Source organism: Chaetodon trifascialis, chromosome 18 (genome assembly GCF_039877785.1).
Source record: "Chaetodon trifascialis isolate fChaTrf1 chromosome 18, fChaTrf1.hap1, whole genome shotgun sequence".
Taxonomy (NCBI): Eukaryota; Metazoa; Chordata; class Actinopteri; order Chaetodontiformes; family Chaetodontidae; genus Chaetodon; species Chaetodon trifascialis.
In genome coordinates, this window is record NC_092073.1 from 14,525,963 (window position 1) to 14,547,171 (window position 21,209).

At 43.8% G+C, this 21,209-nt stretch overlaps 1 protein-coding gene across 1 annotated transcript in view; it reads right to left on the bottom strand.

The window, feature by feature from the left end:
• The window catches only part of prex2 (phosphatidylinositol-3,4,5-trisphosphate-dependent Rac exchange factor 2), an 85,017-nt gene extending 71,843 nt beyond the window's left edge, over positions 1 to 13,174 (bottom strand). The window contains exon 1 of the mRNA XM_070986205.1: positions 12,699 to 13,174. Within this exon, the coding sequence (XP_070842306.1) occupies positions 12,699 to 12,836 (138 nt within the window). The 5' untranslated portion in view covers positions 12,837 to 13,174. The remainder of the gene's footprint in view (positions 1 to 12,698) is intronic.
• Between the last annotated feature and the right edge of the window lie 8,035 nt (positions 13,175 to 21,209).

Here is a 21,209-nt window from a genome sequence, read left to right on the forward strand (position 1 = left end):
AGTAGAACACCTTTCATGCAGTTTTCAAGGTAAGTGTACCACACAGACAACAGACCACACAAACGTCTGAACGGCTCATTAGAGACGCTGCTCGTGTTATTCTGTGGACGGTTTCGACTTGATTTGTGGAAACGTACATGTCTCTGCCGACGAGGCCGCCTTGTTGAGAGACTAATCCTGGAACAGCTCCACGGACAGTGAATGGGGACCTGACTGGATTTATGGCCACGATAACAGTACCCAGGGTGACTGTGAATATGAGCCCATTTCCAGGTTCGTACTGTACCTGACAGCGCTGCATGTACATGAATGCACCGCTCATTTGCACAAGCCATTTCAATCTAGCATTGTCTGAGTCATATAAACCCAGTGTTGTAATTCAATGTCAGTGGAGCACGTCCAGGATTTGTCTCTTGATTGCATCACAGAGCGGAGCATCTGTTCTCTAGTTTAAAGCTTTGGGAGCAAGAGAGAATTGATAGTTCTGTCTGTGATGGTAATAATTACTAACTAGAAACTAATTAAAGTTGAGGGATGCAGTTTCAAGCCAGAGGATGAAATGTAGCTGAGGAACGGTTGAAGATTCAGCCATGACTCATTTTTAAGGCACACGTTTCCACCATCATCCACCACGGTTGCAGTCTTTGTCCTCAAACTCAATAACGACCGACTGAATTCCAGAGGGACACATTTTGTTCCCTAGGACTGGATGTGCTTTCTAGCAGGAATCTGTCATGTCTGCCTCCATTGAATCACAATCAGACTTTGCTTTCGCATTGTAAAGCTCAATAGGAGCTGTTGGTGATCCACGTCACGCTTTTCTGCAGACCACAGATGGACGGGCATCATGAACCGGGCAGAAAATACTGAACGAGTCCTAGCTTTGCGGGCTTACGTCTGTTCTTTGACACTTAAATAGAGTTTTTTTTAATCATTGGCATATTTCTAAGATGCTTGGAAAGAAGATGGGGTAAAGTGATGGACTCAGAAGACAAAGAGGATAAAAGAGTTGGACAACAGCAGCGATTTTCTCAGTGTTCTTTCCATTGGCCGTTCACGGAAAGTTAGACTCATCTCCGAAATGGCATCCACTCACACTCGCGCTCACACACCACTCATTTGGAGCATCTAAGCAACCTCACTATTTGTTTTTGGGCGAGGGAATTAAGCTGCTCTTTTCTGCTTCAGACTTCTCCACTTGCTGGACACACAGCACACGCATTTTCCATCCTTAATCATGTACCAACAAGGGGAAAAAAAACTCTCTGAGAAAGTCGTTTTTGTTCCCCGAGGCCCAGGTATAATCACCTGGATTGCCATTCTGATGGCCGAGGGGAGGCTACACATTAAAACCCCATTAAAGTTTTCATTATTCTGCAGAGCAGATGGGTGTGATGAATAGATTGGTCCAATCACTGCATGTGGCCTTACCTGCCATTAATCAACACAGGCTCACATGCTGTGGGCAACACAGGCGTGGCAAATCATGGCTGTGCTGCCTGACACAGCAATGCTCAAACTCAAAAAAAAAAGTGATAACAACCCGACCTTCATCATCACTGTCACTGACACTGAAATCAGGTTCAGCCAGCGGACCTGCAGGCCACATGACAGGCCTTCCCATCACCTACTTCCTACAACTGAGCAGTTCTCGGACAGAGCGGAAAAGTGCCTCAATCTAACATGAGTGACAGCTCACTCAATAACTGCAGTTTGCTGAAATATGCTTTTTGCTCAGGAGAGGGGAAGTTGAAATTAAACCCAGCATCCTCTGGACTTTGGTGGGAAAGGAAAGGGAGAGGGGTAAAAGAGTGGCTGCAGGGTTGTTTCCATGCCGACAGAGTGTGTGTGCTAAGCCAACCTAGTTCAGGACACTTTGTGAATGGACATTATGTAATGCTGCCCCCCCCAGCATCTCTTCACCAGATTGGAAAGATATCATCGACAAGAGGCTAACCACTGCCCCTGTGTATGTTGATCTCCGTGTCACTGAAACAGATGAACTCTGGAGGACTCTGGGAAAAAACAGAGGCCACTTGCTTCCTCGAACATGTAAACTAACAATGATATAACAGGAGGACAATGGCGGACATTCTTGCACTTCAAAATAAAGTGTGTGTACAGTACATTTGCCAAGCTAGAGCATGCGCATGTGTCAAAAGAAAAGCAATGAAGATAACGAAGATAGCGCAAAGGGAGAAAAAGCATGCCGTTCATCACGTTACACAGCCACACACCCGGCAGAGTGGGCTGTGATGGGAATACAAATCCCACCCGCAGAGGAAAAGAGCCCTAAACAGATCCAAAAGAGCAAAATGATGCAGCAAATTACTCTGATTAAAAAAAAAACAACTCTCTAGCTGCTCCTCTGCTACAGAAATTAGTTTAAATCAAGTGCAAAGCAAGCCTCAAACATCTGCTATTGCATTCAATTTAAAACTATTGGAGGGATGGGCAGGAACACGGGACCTGTTTGATGTATTACACGCAAAACAACCATTTTAGGCCCCTGTGGATCGATTGGTTCGACTGTAGAACACCATGAACCTCCCTGAAATTAAAGTACCGGAGCAAAGGAGTAAAAGAAAATGCGATAGCACATCTGTCAGCACAATTTTAAACTTTCTTCTGCTACTGAAGTTCAATTGCTTTAGCTGTGATGTGAGATCTATTGCTCTCAATGGAAAAAGGTCCAATCTGAGTTCACTGGCACTGGTCACCAGTATAAACTCTGGAGGAATGAATAGGCCTTTCTCCGAGTCTATTGGACATACTACCTCTTTTGTCTGCTGATGATTCACTGATCTTCTTTGTTGTCCTGATTGGAGAGTTGGCAAACAAACACACAAATAAACACTGTGCATGCAAGAATTTCGTATTAAATTTAGTAGTGCAAAGAAAAAACTGAACATATAGGGATATCACTCTGCACATGTACGAGGTTTTTTAAGGCATTGTGATGCAGCATCTGTGAAAAGAATCCTCTGTTCTTAACAAATGGAAAAGACGAGACAAAGACCATTCAAAGCCAGAGACACAAACAACAGCTTCCACACGAAAAAGCCCACTGTAGTAAATCACTAGACTGTGAAGGTATGCTCATTAACGTAACAGTCTTTTTGAGTACGTGTGTGTTTCTCTGTCATACATCTGTCTCAACAAGGATGGCCGAATAAAAAGAAACAGTGAAATGGTTTAAGGACAGCAGGTAACAGGTGCGCTAGCAGCTTGGCACCCTCAGGCAAGCTCTCCAAAAAACACCTGAGTCTCTGGATGTGCTGTGTGTGTGATGTGCTGGTGAGAAACCAAGAGAGCAGCAGAGATGGACGTAGAATTAGCCAATGGAGAGGAAGCAGAGAGGCCGCTGCAGAGAGGGGAAAAAAGAGAGCCTTGTTTGGCCGTCTTCTTAACATGACAACCCTATAGGGAGGATATGGTGCCTTTACCATACTTCCTGCACAGAGGAGGCGCTTTTAAACCGGAATTCATAATTATAGGGTTAAATCTCCTGCACAGAGGCTTCCAATACACACACCTACACAAGCACACACACCAAATTCCTGGCAAGCAAACGCTGAACTTCCCCTAAAAAGGTCTGACCAGAGACAGAGTCAGTCTCTGATGCTGTGAGCACACAGGGGAACATCCGAAGAGAGAGAAAAGGCTCTTTGTAATGATTCTCTCCCATAAGCCTCCTGTCTTCAACAGGTCCTGATGACACCTCCAGGAGTCATCCTGCGCTTCCCATCTCATCAGGCCTCTCGTTAGTTTTCCCAAACTGTCCCGTTTCTCTTCACTGGGAATGTACACAGGAAACAGACACTATAAATACAGCCGAGAATGTTAATGTTAATATGTCTATCTTGGGAGTGGCTATTAAGGCTCATCTGCACAGCCCGGTGCAGAGCCTCTGGTTTTAATTAACAACGGAGAACGCGGTGAACAAAAGTTCATTTGTCTTCGGTTTTCATTTTAAAACTCAGGCAGTCTGTACGAGCACCAGATGACTCCCACAAATAAATAAACTACTGTAGGCGAACAAGCTTCTTTCAAGGCGATTACTGGAATATCATTTCAAAGTTTATTGTTTTAGGAAATGCCCGTTTTGTGAAAAATGCAGGAAGAATCAGGCTTGTTAAAGAAAAATTTAGACCACTGCGCTTTGAGGCATTTCCAAGAGCTAACTATTGTCTGTGAAGGCTGAAGAAAAAATCCTCTCTTTGATGTTATTCTTGTCCTTCCGGCGACCCCGGCACCCAAGGCATTACATAAACAGCTGGAATGAAACAATTCATCTAATGAATATGTCTGTGTCCAACGTCTGCGCCTGACTCCTGGCGAGCCACTCGCACAGTTGACATTGGAGCGAAATGAGCACATAAGCATAAACTGCAGCTTGTGCTCACGTCCGTTAAACTGGATGCCTGAACGGCCGTGGGACTGTTCAATTTCACCCATCGCGGCACTATAAATGGCGGGCATCTTCAGTATATTAGGAAGATCTTTTGACTTGTGAAATTGGATATTAAGCAATGAGACCAGCCTCCAGTAGATCACAGTCAGTCTTTAGGGACCACACTTGCCATGCTTCCCCAATCTCCATGTGCAGCCAAGCAATCCATTACCCGCTGATAGCTGGCAATTCCCATCAGAGCCACACACCAGGACTCTGTATTGATCTGCAAGATGACTATGCAGAATCATCAGTCTCCCAATCTGTGGCGCACTCCCAGGCATGACTGTCACACACCCAGACAGTCCATTTGATTACTGCTTCAGGCTCCAAATTGTCCGCTGGAGCCCCCCCACCCCGCCTCTCCCTGCCATCTATCTCAGCGGGACTGACAAGAAAAAAGGAAACCTGCAGCGTCAGCCTCACACACAGAACCGGACACTGTCAATGGGGAATTGACCAGCCGGTTTCTCCCCCACTCTCACAACTGTTGAGAGCATTCCCAGCAGTGCAAATACCCCCTCCTGCCAGGGTTCTGCTCATCATGCGTCTCTTTTTGTCTGTGAATGGACAGAGCAGGAGGCAGCACGCCAACATGGCTGCAACAGAGCAGCACAGACCTCAGCTTGATTGCGTCCAGTTTGTCTTGCAACTAAGCAAGAACGGAAACCATGCATTACTGTAAATGAGCAGCTTTTTTAGCTCACATCAGGGCTGCCCAAAGTCAAAGTTGGCTCACCGTAAGGTTTTATTTGGCCGCCCGCCGCATTTCGTTTATGTTTTTCGTTTAAGTTTATGTTAATGTGTTTATGCTGTTTGATTCTGGTGAGTTAAAATGCTCTGGAAATATGTAGGATCCCTAATTACTAATTATTTTTCATAGAGCACAGCAGGCAGAGTGACACTTTGCAGAGGAAGTCAGTCAATTAAGGGAACTTGCGATCCTAGCACCATTTTTTTGCATCTTCACCACACAATGCAACACAATAGGTGGTTGCTTTTGGCTCGAGGTCCACCATTAAGTTTCAGTTTTGGCCTCCCAAGAGGATGAGTTTGGGCACTCCTGGCTTACATGTGCTATTTTAGAGAGTTGGCAATTTCAAACTTGCCTATAAGTGTCATTTAATATGAATTCAATGTTGCTCCGTGTGTGTAAATTGCCATGAAACTTTATAAGATGATCATATCTGCTGCCCTAAAGAGGACAAAAAAGTTATTAAATTAATAAAGCCCAGTTTTTAGCAATTTAAAAATGTAAACAGTAGAAAGCAGACGTTTGATCACTGCCTATCGCTCAAACAAGGTCCACTGATTGGTATTAAAGAGTCAGTTTCAGAGACTGAATATAAAACAGAAAGATGAAAAAAGAAAGAAGACAGGCAGAGAGGCATGAAAAGGATGTCTGCAGACAAGGCGTGCTTAGAGACAGAGAGACACTTGTCTAACTCTCTGAGCTTCTATGGCAAAGTCCATTGAAGTGCTTAATTAAATAATGATGGAATTTCCCATCGTGTCTGGCCGGGCAGCTCTGGATGTTTATGGATTCTGAGCCCAGAAATGCAGGACAGACAGAGACATGAATGCCATGGAAAGTGTGAGTTTAAACCAGAGAGAGAGAGAGCATGCAGACTTGTCCAAACTGAGGGTACTAAAGTCAGATTTGCAAATGTAGAGGAACAGAGAGGGCTTCATGATACCAAACCTCATGATTGTTTTGGGGGTTTTTCACAAACAATTAGAATCTTTTTTCCACTGTCATACAAGATTACTGAATACTGAAGCAGGTTTGAGAATGCTAAACCGACACTGCAGGCATACTGATCTGCCCATGGGGTGTGTGTATGTGTGTGTGTGTTCCCTGCAGCAGAGCATGCCGGCTAAAACACAGGCCCCCTTGTGATGATGACCCCTTCACACTCCATGAACGTCCTGACAAGTGTCTACCGCAGTACCGCCACTTTTCTACTTGTTGCACGTAAGCACCATGTGACCAGGCAGCTGGCACTGGCCAAATCAAAGGCGGCCTTCTCCTCCCGGCAGCAGGACCGCACCACCCCTGCCTCCTGAGCTGGATCCACTCGGTGGACTCAATGCAGGGGTCCTTGCAGGCCCTATCCCCTATGCAATGAAGCTCTACATTGCCAAGTGGGCAACCCTCCTCTCCCTGGCTCGGTGGAGACAGTGGGGGAGGTGTGTGTGTGTGTGTGTGTGTGTGTGTGTGTGTGTTGAAGCAGGAAACATGCAGCACAATGTAAAGACGGGGAGGGCCAGGAAGGAAGGAAATCCTGCTTGAAAAATGGCCTCTGAGACAAAAGAACTCTCTACAGTGCAAGAACCTGCTTGAGGGACTTAAACGTTTTTTACATTGACAGAGAGAAGCTGTAAAACACTGTCACCAAACAGACATCAATAAAGTCAGAGGCTAGTCTAACAAACATGCTTTTCTACTATTTTTTTCTTTTTTTAAAGAATAGTTTGACATTTGGAAATACACTTATTTTCTTTCTTGACAAAAGTTAGATGAGAGGATCCATACCATTCTCACATATGAAGCAATAGCCAGCTGCTACTTAGCATAAAGCTCGTACATGGGGAAATGAGATCGGGGAAGCTCACTATTTAATATCTCATTTTCTTAATCCATGCAAAAAAGGTTGCATTTTTTACAGGGCTTATATGCTGGAATGTCTCTTGGCTGGGCTGCTACTGGAAGATATCACTGCATCCACCAGGAAATAGTCATTACCCCCATCAGATTTTATTACGTTTGGACATCGCCGGAGTATCAGTTTGCCCCTGTCTTTAAGCTAACCTCAGCTAACCAGCGAGTAGTGTCATAGTTACCGTACAGACACGAGTGTGGTATCGATCTTCTCATCCAACGCTCTGCAAGATGGCGAAAACGCTTATTTCCCAAAATAAACGGCTACATTTCTTTAGGTGAAACGTCGGAACAAAAGTAGCAAAACAGGAACTTTGTCCATATAAAATGATTCAACATGGCAACATTAGAAACCTTAGAAACAACGCTTTAAATCAAATAAAATTAACTTTCACTATCATGCCCCTCGCTGAACATTACAATATTCAATATTTATTGGACAACTTGGCATAATGTAGGCGTGCATGTTCCTGAATATTTCCCAGTGGTAATCACATTTGCTGCTTCTAGGAAATTGCTTAATGTTTTCCTTGTTTTTGTAAAGATGAATAGATAAAATATTGAAAGGCATGCAAAACACAGCAGCTCCCATAGCACGACAGCTCAATGAGAAGAAGAAGGATTATCCCACTCAGTGTTTTTATTGATATGGGACTCAAGGTTAACGCAAAATGCTCCACAGGAGAGGACTCTGTTGTCGCCGAGCTAATCTTCACAATCATTCATCTTCAGGCCGGCTAAAAGACAGATTTAGTTTGAAGATGGGGTGCTAAACAGGTTTACGTACAAAATGAACTTACAGTATGACCAAACAGAGGCAGAACGCATTTACATTTATAATCAGGCAGACTTTATGTGCTGCGGCAGCGGTGGCGTGAAATTGAAAGCCACATCGTCACTTCAGGGCCTCACACCGGGGACAGGCACAAGGGAGAAACTGCACTGTCTGAGAGGAGAGACTGACCCAATCCAATTAAGAAGAGTCAAGGAGAAAGACATTAGCACCTCTCTGACAAACACACACAAAGAACGGACAGAGTTGTGTCTATGTACATTGATTGAAGACAAATTAAAGCAGAAATACACTCAGCCGCGCTCACGATTCAGTGCAGTGATGGGAAACGCTCCGATCTCACCGAGCCGGGCTCATAACAAACCTTCACATAGCAAGAAAGTGGAAAAATCCACTTCCTGTCAACGCAGCATCTAAAATGTACCATATGCAGCGCTCCTTCTGGGACACAGCGGTGTGGAAAGAGCACCACAAAGAGAAATCTGAGGTGTATAAAAGGGTGGAACGAGTAACGGTATGATGGGCCGACCATCAGCTCTGAGTGAAGGAAGTCGTTAAGGAGTGAAGAAGAGAGCAATCAGGGCAGAATCACATCGCTCTCTGTGGAATCTCTTATCACCAAATGCAGCCCAGTGTGGAGACAAACTGATGTAAGCAGCAGTAAACGGCCACCGGCGGGCTCTAAGCACTCGCCCCCAGCCTCAAAACCACCCAATCCCAACTCACCAGCATCATGTGAGCAAACCATATGGACCGTCTTATCTGATCGGTCACTTAAAAAAAGCCATTTAAATAGATTAGCAGAATCTGTACAAGGGGCTAGTGTACATCACGTGGTGTTTGTCTCATTACGCTAACATAAACAACTTTTGCTTTTGCCCTCTTTAACCCCACATCTCCTCCTCCTCCCCCTCCTAGAACGGATCCAGATAACAGCTCTGAACATTTCTGGCCTCTGAGCCCCAAAAGGCGGAGAAATTAGCTGTTTACTGCAAATAAAATACTGTGTTTATGCTTTCATTCATCTCAATTTAGTACTTCTTAAAAACAGTGCAAAAGCTTGTTTTTGCTTGTTTTTTCAACATAAATACATCATGCATCCATATATAGCCTGATATGGGACACAAACACACACACTGAAGGGTTGTGTTGTCTCTGTTTACACAGTTTTGTTTGTGTGTTTTTGTCAAATCAGGACGCACCGACCATCAGCGTCTTCTGTTCCTGTTTCCATCAGAACACGGAGAGGAGCTGGAAGTTGGCGTGAAGTCTACAGACTAACAGACAGGAAAGGGATAGGAACACGAGGTCATGACCTGTGGGGTCGTCAGCTGTCTGTCCGGAGCCTCACAGACCCTCCTGACCTGACCTCCTTCAGGACTGCCCTCTGGTCATGTTACCAGCAAAAAAGAAACATTCTTGGCCCAACTTGAGCGTCCCAGCCAAGACGTGAACAAATCCAAACCCTGAGAGAGAGACATGTGGAACCTCTGTATACAAAAACACACTCAGGGTTCAACTGAACACCTATGTTTCCAAGAGCCAGCCAATGATCCTTCACACCGGCTGTTTTCTCCATTAGGCTCAATTCCCCAACTTCCTGCAGCAACTTTCACTGAAAAGATGCGGCTGACCGGGGACACATAATGATAACAACGTGGAGCCTTGTTCAAAAGACGTCAAAATGCGGATGAAATATTTCTTGAATTTCACTTTTTCCGAAGAGAATGACAGGCGCGGAGGTTCCATCGCACTGCAAAGCCTCAAACCACATTTAATTAATTTCAATTCATGCCAGGGATTAAAAATGTTTTAAACATTACACTCCACGGTCGCTTCGTAGATCAACAGGCTTTTGTTGGGGAGAGGAAGGCAACAGCTGAGGGACCGCTTAATGCACTGCAAAGCTCTTTGGAATATATTAAGTTAACTTGTGGCTCAGATCTCAATCCAGAATCAGGACATGAAAGCTTTCCTCCGTCGTCCTTTCTTGCATTCTCGCTCCTAAGTGCTTATCATGCAAGCAAATGGCTTTCCGTGCGTCTCTATTAACAGCGAACAATGGCGGAGACTAACTAAAGTATTCTTTAGACAGTGTTACCTAAAAGAAAAGTCCAGAAAAGCCTCATTAAAGCGACTGTTTACATTAAGTCTTGATTTGTTCCCCTCATTGAGACATTTCTAAGAATGACTGTCATTTTATTGGCTCGGAGCCGTCCAAGATAAACACCAGCGTCCACCGCCGCCCACTATCTCCAGCTATAATTGTTCATTATGTAAGACAGGCCTGAGATATTTCAGACAGCCTTCCTCTCACTGTCAGACTACTGTAGAACATGCGGCGTAAACCACTGGTGCTTTAATCTGAAGAAAGCCACATTTAGGCTTTCCGACACTGCCACCTCCAAGATGCAACCTGCATATTTTCCCACGAGATGCGAGGTACGGCCAGACGATAGCCTCAGACCATCTCTGCTCTAATCGTCTTTGTTATTTTCCACTACCTTAAGAGTAAAGTATGTGCCAGGTGCATTGTGTTTGGGTTCCACGGATCAGCAGCAACAATCTCTGCTCTACTGTTCAACCTCAGCTACTGACCGGAGCCTCATTGTTCCCCAGCATTTCCTAACCTCAGAGGAATTCCTCCTCCAGGAAATATGGTTTACAAGAGGAGGCACCAAGCCCAGACCACCCCAACCCCTCCTCCTTCCCCCTCCCTTACCCTTCACCCTCCTGGCAATATCTACCGCCTGATCCTTTCTACCCTTTTCCCTTTCACCCCTCCAGCAACATCCCATCTATGGCTCTCCCTGCTGATGCTCGGAGTCCCCTGGATTATCCCACCAGGGAGTCTCACAGAGGGGGGCCAGGCCGTTCTCCATTGTGACCTCTGGACACGCAGAAACTTGTGTGGTTCATAACTGGCAGTAGAGGAAGCGGGGGAGGCAGGCCTGTGTTTGTGTGTGCGATCAGATGAAAGTCTTCAATATGACCCCTCTCCCCAGTAGGGCTGTCTTTGATCATCCTGACCACCTTCCACGATGCTCCCCAGGACCCCCAAGATGATAAGACAGCAGATAATAATGACTCACTTTGTAGCTTCTTCATCGTCATCACGCAGCTCCGTCGGCTGGAGCTCGCAGTTAAACCGACAATAGCTATCTTTCAGTGTCAGACCTCAATCTGATGCATCCGTCCTGACATTCCCAGGCCAGAACAGAGTTGCCTTGTAAGGATCAGTCACTTCTGAAATGAATCCCAGTTCCAGCACAACAGGGGAGATGGAGAAGGAGGAGTGGCTGCATTCCCCAAACCCCCACCAGCAGGACAGAGGACACATTCCCTCATGTACTCGCCTCCTCCGTTTCTCCAGTGATGCCACTTCTAAGAAGGGCCAGATAAAGCCCCATCCCCTCCCTGGTCCCTCTGTCCTCCATTGGAAACATCTGGGCAGTGGGAGGGAGGTCAGAGTGTACACGTTCATACATGTGGCCTGGGAAATGGCGCTCTTAATGACACGCAGCACAGTGCCCCTTCGACCCGACTTCCCTGCAGAGCTCCCATCGCAGCGAGAAGCTGAAACTGCTGAGAAAACAGGGCTGGAAAGCCACAGTCCCGATCGCATCATACGAGTGTGTTGACTGCGAGGTATTTCACTTTCAACATCTTCAACAGCCGCAGCTTCGTTTGTCAAATCAGACTCCATTACCAAGTGTGCATAACTTATCACAGCTTTCTGTTTAAAACAGCGGACTTTGCCAAAGTTTCCTTTCCCTCCTGTCCTTGAGGTGAGGTGTTATTTCCTGTGAAGCCATCAAGCTGACAGCACATCATTCCCGCGTTGCTGCAACCAAGCTGTGATGCTCAGTGTGCAGCAGGAGATGCGTTGCCAGTTGAGCGCCACAGTGCCAGTGGCTTTCATTCGAGTCCACCTGTGCCGTCCTTGGCAAGACTCCCCACTTCTGGATTTGATCAGAAGTTGGCAAAGGAAGCCGTAAAATGCACTCTGCTGTATTTTCCATGCTGTGTGGGAAGTGGGGTAATCATATGGATGGAGTATTAACACTGTGCCGCTCAAGTTGAAAGACTGGGGAGCAAGCTGAAGTACAGATGCTGTTATAGGTGTTTCACTGATGAATTTCAGTTCTTTCTCTCCTTCAGATTAACATTTTAAACAACCTGGACTGACACACTGCAACACCAAGGTGTACAACTTATTAAAACACCACCTAGATGGTAACATTGTGTGAGAATATGGTCATTTGAAAGACTTTTTGTCTGATTTTGTTGTCATTTGTGGTTTATCTTGTGGTTTATCTGCACTTTTAAAACAGTTTCTGATCACTTAGTGCCACACAGACCACTACGAGGCCCCTCTAACAGCCTCTGAGCAGGCTGAGGAGAGGATTAAACATCACTCACTGGCTGCGCAAGAACTAAAACTGTGCCATGCCTCTCTGTGCCCGCTTTCTCAATTTCACACTTGCAATCTGAAAAGCTAATATCTCCATCAGAGGGATGAGTTCAGGGAGCATCAGAGGAGTTAATGCTATGAAAGGCTGATGTTTGGGTTAGACATCCTGCGTGTTCAAAGAAACAGTGGCGTGCGTGGGGAGTTTGCACGGCAGGTTATTTACATGTAGCGGAGTTGTCGCTCTGCAGCCTGATGCACCATGCATACTAAACAGGCCTGCTTTTTTGTTTGTTTGTTTGCTTTGGGCTTTCATTTTCTTGTGTGAAATGTGCAACTTCGTGTCGTCTCTCTTTTGAAATTGTTCTCAAAAACTCACCGAGAGAAACTCCAGCGTCCCAACATAATCCCGTTCCGTCTTTAAAAGTTCATTTAGGACGCACACGCGCAGCCGGAGCTGTTTCTCCAGGTCCTTCCCGCTTTCAGCCCGGTGCTCGCTTCTGCTCTCCTCAGTCATTGTGAGTAAATAAATGCAAACCTTATTGTCCTTGGGCAGAGTTTCACATCACAAAACAGGCTCTCAGATGCGTAAAGTTTGCAGCATGGTCAAGACTGAACGGGCAATCGCTCTCTGCGCTGGAAGTCCACGAAAAGTTGAAGAAAAAACAAAAACAATGCGGGAGCAGTGAATGAAAGCGCATGAAAGGCGAGAAAAGTTTAGAAATGAAATAAAACCAGAGGTGGGGACTGCGCAGCGACGTGAGGCAGTTTCCCGCAGAGCGCCACTGAGCAGCGGACAGGACACCAGCTTGAAAGTTAAATCCATGTGACTCCCAAAGTCTTCATCCTTAATCCAGCCTCCCAACAGCCTCTGAGACAGAGGAGGACCAGAGTCAAGATAACCACGATGCACGCCGCCACTTCCGGCAACTGTTTTCAATGTAAATCTGCAGAAACAGGTTTTATGAAAGAAAACACCAACCTACAGATTTTAAACATTTTTTTCATGATCATACTCAGGATCTATAATCGTACACGCAGGAAATTTAATGTCACTTCCCTGAAATGAAGCCCACAATACTTATGTTTGACGCTTTTATGCTTTTAATTTGAAGGGATAATTACTGTACTTCTGGCGTTATTGTAGTTGTCTCCGTCTAACTTGACAGGACAGGAAAACGTTCACAAACTTTTATGTCCTATAACCTCAGAAAAAGTGACACTGTTTATTCCTGTCTATAAATTATATGAAAAACAAAGACAGCAGAGCAATACAGGCTACAGTTTCACTCCATTTCACTCACTTTATCCCCCCTGAAATATATAGATTGATATAAAGGGGAAATCAAAGTGTTCTTCACTTGCTTGAAAACAGAGTGTCACAGCAAAAGATAACCAAGCAAGAGAATTATGTTGTAGTTCTTTAATTGTTTCCTTCCTTCTTGTAATAAAACACAGCAGTCTGTTAATGAAGCAATTAAATGCAGCCATATAAATATCATTAAGCGGTAAATTGTCTTATCATCAATATCTTTGTGTGAGTATCCTGACTGTGGAAATTCAAAACCAGCACAATTATCTGCAGCTTAGAAAACATGTCTATACACATCCGTATGTGAATGTGATCATATTTGCAATAAGTGTTTGTATGATATTTGGTCAGACGTTATATTAAGGTACACATATTCATCATCAACTCGTTGCTTATCAGCATGTATATTAGTAGCATATTGACTTTTTATTTGTTATTATATTAATGCATTATTCTGGGGATTAGGGTTGTTGAGAGTCAGGGTTGGTTAATTCAAATAATTCATGTACAACAGCTTCCTTACTAACTATCAATAAGCAGTAAATTGGAGGTTTTTGAGGGAAATCTCTTAGTGAAGGGCATAGTAGTTGCAGAATATTATGATGCAGAATAAGGCATTAATAAGTGCTTTATAATGACTATTAAAGAGCCAGTATGGTACTAATGCATGCTAATTAAAAACTTGTTAATTGTGAACCTTAATATAAAGTGTTACTGTTAATTTTTATGAATATGTGCACAAAACACAAACAAGAAGTGAATTTAATGGAGAGATCTGTGAGGGTCTGGGACTCTGCACCAGAGCTTAAATATCAGGTGCCTCACAGACCACATGATTCACAGGTCATGGCTGAAGCACATTCAGCTCTTTTCCCTCCACAGTCCTATCGCAGTGAAGCTTTATAAACACTAAGACACCCTCTAAATATGTGGTTTCTATTTGACAGCTACAATTGATAACAGCACAATCATGCATTTGTATATTAATTTATTTATTTGGATCCCCATTAGCCACTGCCAAGGTAGCAAATGCTTGTCCTGGGGTGTGTACATGCTTCTGCCATTAAGTGTAATTGATACAGTCTGGCCTTTTCAAACAGACAAATTGAAAAATACAAGCAAAATTAAATTAAATGACCTGAGAATATTTTTTTTGCAGTAATTTTCTTTGTACAAATGCATCCTTTCTGCAGCAAATTGCCTCTTCCTGGTGTGTTCTGTTTTGTTTTTTTCATGTTTGAGATAAGATCTTTGCATTCATTAAGCAGGCAGATGCTCTTGCGCCACAGCCCATCTTAATGAGCCGGTGATGTATAAGTCCTTGTCCAATGCATCCACTTCTTACACTGCGGTTCATTTTTGCTTGTATATGGGAGCAATTTGTCTTGTGGAAAAATGCGGAAAGAAACCATAAAAGAGTGGACACACACAGAGATGCAGAAAGACATAAAGCACAAAGAGTGATCAGCCAGAGTGTGTTTAATTAGGGCAGAATTTCCACTCTTGGTAGGTGGAAGCTGTGTTCAATCTGCCTTCTTACTCCCTGCTAACACCGTGCTGCAGGAAGAGCCACTTGAAATGCTGGTTAAGTGTTTATATATTGAATTAGAGACACTCACAGTCATTTTTGCTCCTGGGTAAATAGCAGCATAGTCAACATTAAAACCTGCATCAGTTTCACCGGCTCGAAAGTCTTTTGAGGGATTTTAGGGGAGCCATTCGCAGCCCACAATGATAATTTAAGGATTAACATCCCAACAAGCAGGGGTTCAGTTAACTCCATTCTGCTGCAAATTCATCCACTTTGTTCCATTAATTTTTTTTAACCTATCTCAGCACATTCAGCGAGGTGCTCTGTCTATTGCAGCACATTCACCTGAAGAGAAAATGAATTTAACTGATGACTACTGGCCTAATTTATCAGCACCAGAGGGAATCTTTATTTTATGGGGCTGTTTTATGTCTCACTTGCAGGTTAGTGTCAGTTTTGTGAGGTGAGATGAGGACATGGCTCTTAAGATTGAGTAAATCTTGACGTGCACTATACTCTGGTGGTTAAACGCAGCACTGCATGCGTTTAGTGTATTTCCTGATGAGAAAGTTCATGTGCTGCACTGTTTCTTTGCGGCCACGAGAGGGCACTGCTGTTATTGACTGGAATGCTGCTATTACTCCAGAGGGGTTTTCCATCAAACAGAGGAGATCAGGCCTCATAATGGCTCTATTTATTGTCAGAGTCCTCCAAAGTCTGAATGGGCCTGCCTGGCTCCTTGTCCAACACTAAATGTACTAAATTTGGGTCCTGGCCTGAAAAAAAAAAACAGAGAAACCTCGGCGACATTTGCGGTAGACCAACTTAATTATGGTTTTATATTAGCCATTCCAATGCAGGTAAATTTCCAGACCCTCAGATTTTATTGCCCATGACTTTGGTCTGCGGAATTAACTTCTATTATTTGTGGTTTAGTGCTGCCGGTGCCTTGCTGAGGGCTGCCAGGAAGCATTCGGTTCTTCCCGTTGGAAAAGGAGTGTCAGACTGATGCGAGCTGCTGCTTTTTCGGATTATTTCCGTTTAACATCTAACAGGAGTTGTTATGAGAGTGTTCGCTGACACTGATATGGACATGTTAGCCTCATATGCCTTTAAGTGAATCACTTTACAGCCGCCAAAATAAACTTTTTTATGCATCTATGTGCTGTATGCTCAGTCAAACGTGTTACTGTCTTTTGTTCAGATGTATTCCTGTCCATTCAGATGGAGACACAGGGGGGATTGGTTTGGAAGAGAGTTTTATTACAGCCTGTATTTGGACCAAGCTGTAGGTGCGCATGTCCTGATGCTTTTTGTTCAGTTAAAACCTTTTTCTGGCACCTTCTCAATGGCTGCACAACTTATAACAGAAAAGAAAAGCAAAATTTTTGCCAAGGAAACCCATTCCATGTCATTTAATGCCAGACCTACAGCCAAGTACATTTATGTTACAAAAAGAGCATTCATACTCTGCTTTAAGATGTGGCGAGCGACAATCTCTGCATTGCGGTAAAATTACACTAGTTTGCATTGTAGTGGTGTTCAATAGGCAGTCAAGATAAGCGTTTTAATAAAGTCCTGGCATGTTAAAGCAGACCTGCTTCTATGTACATACTGTATTATTCTTAAAGTTTAGGAGCTCACCTGTTTTTCCTGTCTTGCTGCCAAGTCTCTGTTTCCTGAGTGACTGATGTTCCCCTTTTACCAGGGATATCCCTTACATCCCTGCAGCTATGAATCAAATATATGAGATATATACTGTATACGCACACAGCTATCAATATACGAATATCCTGGCGTGGCGCTGAGATGCTGTGGTAAAAACAACAAGGCATCTCTGTGATGAGAAATGATCGATTTGCACCAGAGAGCGCTGTTTTTTAATGAATGTTATGATAAAGAGATTATAGTTCAATATAATTTCATCAGACTCAAACCAAATATGGAATACCTTCAGCTCACTCTGTTGCTCCTCATCAAATCCAGACTTAAGCAATATTTCATCTCTATACATGACACATTGCCTAAGATTTTTCAGAGACTTTTATGAATGTATTGCACTTTAAATATTAAGCAAATTCGATTCCCAGGTCTCCCCAGTGTGCACTAAATGTAAGACGCACACTGCCTCCTTTGTACCTTGGTTTTGGTCTGTAATTGAATATTTTTTGGCAAATAAAAATTAATTAAATGTTCCAGCGCTCTGTAAATGTTCACCCCCTTTCTCTCCTCAATATTTATAAGAGGACGTGAACCTTTATAAATCCGAGTTTAAACTTTTGGGGGAACTTTTGTTACAGTTGTGTATAAATCTGAAAGGTTGCAAGACTGGATAGGAAAGCAGAAGAAAATATGGAATTACTACTCAAACCTCAAATCATGTTGGTTGTGAACAGTTTGCCTTTCCAGTTCTCGAAGAAACATTCAAATAAAACTGGAAAAAAAACCCTCAAAAAGCCGGAAAGGTTGGCATACGATAATAGTCTGGTAATTCCTGAACAGCTTCTTCATTTTTTATGCTGAATAATGTGAGCTGACTTGATGGCTTGGGCGACAATTAACCGAAGTAGCACGCCTCAAAAATCCTTTCCCACTTTATTGACTTCTCTCTTGTTCTTTAACCTCCGCTCCCTGCCACCAAGACCCCTTGTTATTCATTTTGCATCTCAGTCCCAACGTCACTGATTTCTATTACTGTAAGCGAGTCTTTGTGCTTTGGGATCTAACAGATGGAAGTCTGCGGGCTGCAGATGTCTGAGCAAAGCTTAGTTTAACCAGTGTATCATGATCTCATCATGACGGATGATGGCAAACTCAAGTCTTTGTCACTGAGATTAACCTCCTCAGAATTCTCTTTTCATTTTGAGAGTGACAGTTTTTCTGTTTTTTTTTTGGCTGCCAAATGGCCCACACTGTGCTGCCTCCCAGACTGTGCACCATCTTTAACCCCCTCTACTCCTTTTTCTTTTCACTTCTCCCCTCAGGGTCAAGAGGTCATAGATGTGCACTCACAGCCCTGCTCAGGGTCAACTGGTTGCTCTCAGATCCTGCAGAAGCCCTAAAGACATCACAAAGAGCTGCAGTTAGCTGCACAGTTTGACCAGACCCCCCCGCACCACCACCATAGCCAGTGCAAGCCCCACTCTGCCACTGCATGCTTATCAAAGAGCTCATTCACACCCCTCAGCGAAGCTTGAGGCTCAGAGGAACATGGTGATTTATTGGACCTCGGTGCCACTCTAACATTGCGCCGCGTTAGACTTACCCCTGAAAAAGATGCTTCGTTCTTCACCTTCCCGCAGACCACAACCCAAAGCAGCGCCACATGCGCAGGTCTGTGCTCCTGTGTGTTAAAAACAACACTGAGACCACCACATTGACTCCTGCCGGTGCCCTCAACCTACGTCTCTGTGCCCGGCACGTCATGCTTAAATGACCGGCCAGCGTAATAGTCTTTACATGCAAGTGTTTTCACTCCCCCCACAAATCCCTGAAAATGATATACACGGAAGGCAAAGCAAGCACTTTATGAATATGCCTCTGTGTGCAGCTGTCTCAGCACTCAAAAACACTTTCTGGGTTCATGTTAGTTTTGAGAAATAGGTCCATCAGAAAACCCCTCTTCTAGTCTTGGTCCATTCAATTTAAGTTCTGACGACATTTTCCAATAAAGAGGAGGATTTTTACGCCACTTAAACCAGAGACGTGTTCACTCTCTGACCCAGCTCTGAAGTGCTGATCAAGCGCTCCTTACAGATGTCCAATGAATACATCACTAATATCACTTTAACCCTTGAGGTTTGTTCCCTTTGACTTTATTTCCTCATTGTTTGGGGTCCACAGCCCACAATGCTTTATGTAAAAAAAATTCTATTGATTAGAACTCATTACATTTTTATCTTATTAAAATGCAATATGTGGCTTTTTTTCTCCTTGATTACTGTAGGCTCCCCGTTATTGTCAATAGTTTGGAGTGTCAGATTTTCTATGTTCTGGCTCTCAGTTCATGGTTTTTGGTTATTAGTGGTTTTTGTATACATGGGCTGATGAGTGCAGGGAACTGGCTTAAAGTTTTTTTGGGGGGGAAAGAAGTTAGAAAATAATAGTAATAGAGGCGATGTTGAAGTGAGTTAAAAAAAATGCCCACAAAAAGGAAAGAATCTTGTATCTGTATTTGTATTATGTGTATAACTGTATACATTTGTTCTTTCCAAATAAAAATAAAATTAAAAAAATAAAATAAAATGCAATATGTAGAAAAGGACACATCTGAAAATCCAGAAGGGACCATAAAGCATTTTTACTGCACCAAAAAAGGACATATTTAAACTTTACTTTTGACAGAAGTGTTCCTTGTGTTTGCCAAAAACTCATGCACAGACAGAGAAATGTACAGTATGTTATGTTACATTTGTTATGTCATATTTGGAGTCAGGCTGTTGATCCCATAGACGTCTTACTCCCTGTTAAATTGTTCTAGCAGTGGGGCTGCATATATAAAGTGCTGTCACAGATATGCAATGCGTATAAGAATCCATTGTGTTGAACCATGTTTTAAAGCTGAGGCCAAGCAGAAATAATGCTTAAAGCCATCAGTGAAAAAAATGAGTCTGCGTTTTGAGCGTTTTGAGCTTTGCACCTTTTAAAAAGGTCTCTAAGACTCAACATAAAACAACAGGATGAAGTAGGATCAGAACTATTTCTGTTTCTGTGATTGATTTGGAGTGAATGTAGCAGGATGCCAGGCTAGTAAACTGCAAATGGCAGTAAATCCTTAAACTCCTGTCTCTGTTTCATGTCAACATGTGAAAGAAGAGTAGCATATTAGCATCCACTGTGCCGCCTTAAATCACAGCAAGCATACATAGAGCATTTTAACCCAAAGCCGTATTAGTCTCGAGTTTGTATTATCAGTAAATCTTTCAAAGCTTTCTGAGGTTTAAACTAACCAAAATCCCATCCTTAAGTAATCAAACTATGCATTGCTCTGCTCATTTGAGCACCTGCTCTGCAAACATCCACATCTCAACTGTATTCACAGTCTGAGGTGGGTGCTGTCACAAGCAGCATTCCTGCCCACTCTGCTGTAATGTCTGTGTCTGTTTAGAGGGGTGGGGGTTGGAGGGAGTGTTTGGGGTCTGTTGTACAGTAATTGGGTGTAAAACAGGTGGCGCACTGTTGACACTGCAGAGAAGCATGTAAAAAATGTGCTGCTGCCATGCAATCACAAAAGGAAAAGGCTGGCAGTTGACTTAGACGTTTAATCACGGTGTTGGGTGATAAGGAGAGGATCAAACGGAGGCACGGAAAGCCAAGAATAACAGGGAGAGCCACCTAACGCTCCACAGAGGGATTCCTGGTGGAGCCGGGCCAAGGCACTGACAGAGCTGGTGGCTGGTTATCACACTGGCTTTGGGTTGTAGAGGTATAAGCGAGCAGGAAGCTGAGGATTCAGGAGCTCAGTGGGCTCCCTTATTGTTTTCTGGATTCATTATGTCCCTCTGCTCCATGCGCTCTTTTGTTCTTTTGGTCAAGTTTCCACCAAGGGGTGGACTACACATGGCACCATAATGGGATGATCGCTGGGAGGTCCTGCTGCTCTTAATGTCAATTAATGACAGAAATGCATTAGAAAGACTGAATGTATGCGGACAGCACAGCCCGTTCAGACAGTGATGTGAAGGCTTTCTCATGTTTTATCAGGAAAGGAGCTGAGTGTTGTCTTCAGAGGACCTGAGCTGAGCACACGGGAAGAATAAGCCTGTTGTTCTGATGTGATAAAGATGAGTTACTTGATACAGTTCATGTCTCCACATAAAACACTATGCATCACTCAACATGTTAAGAGACGCATAATTTACCGTTTGAAAAATCACATTTGGCGAACGTATACGCGCGGTTCCCTATAGGTCGTCCCCTGAGCGCACAGCGCGCACCACTGATCAGGGATCCAGTTACCAACTTCAGCCGACACCGGGCCACGTGACTCAGGTCCTCCTCGTTTTAAAAAGAGCTGCTACCCTGCAATTTCCCTCCAGAGCTTCAAA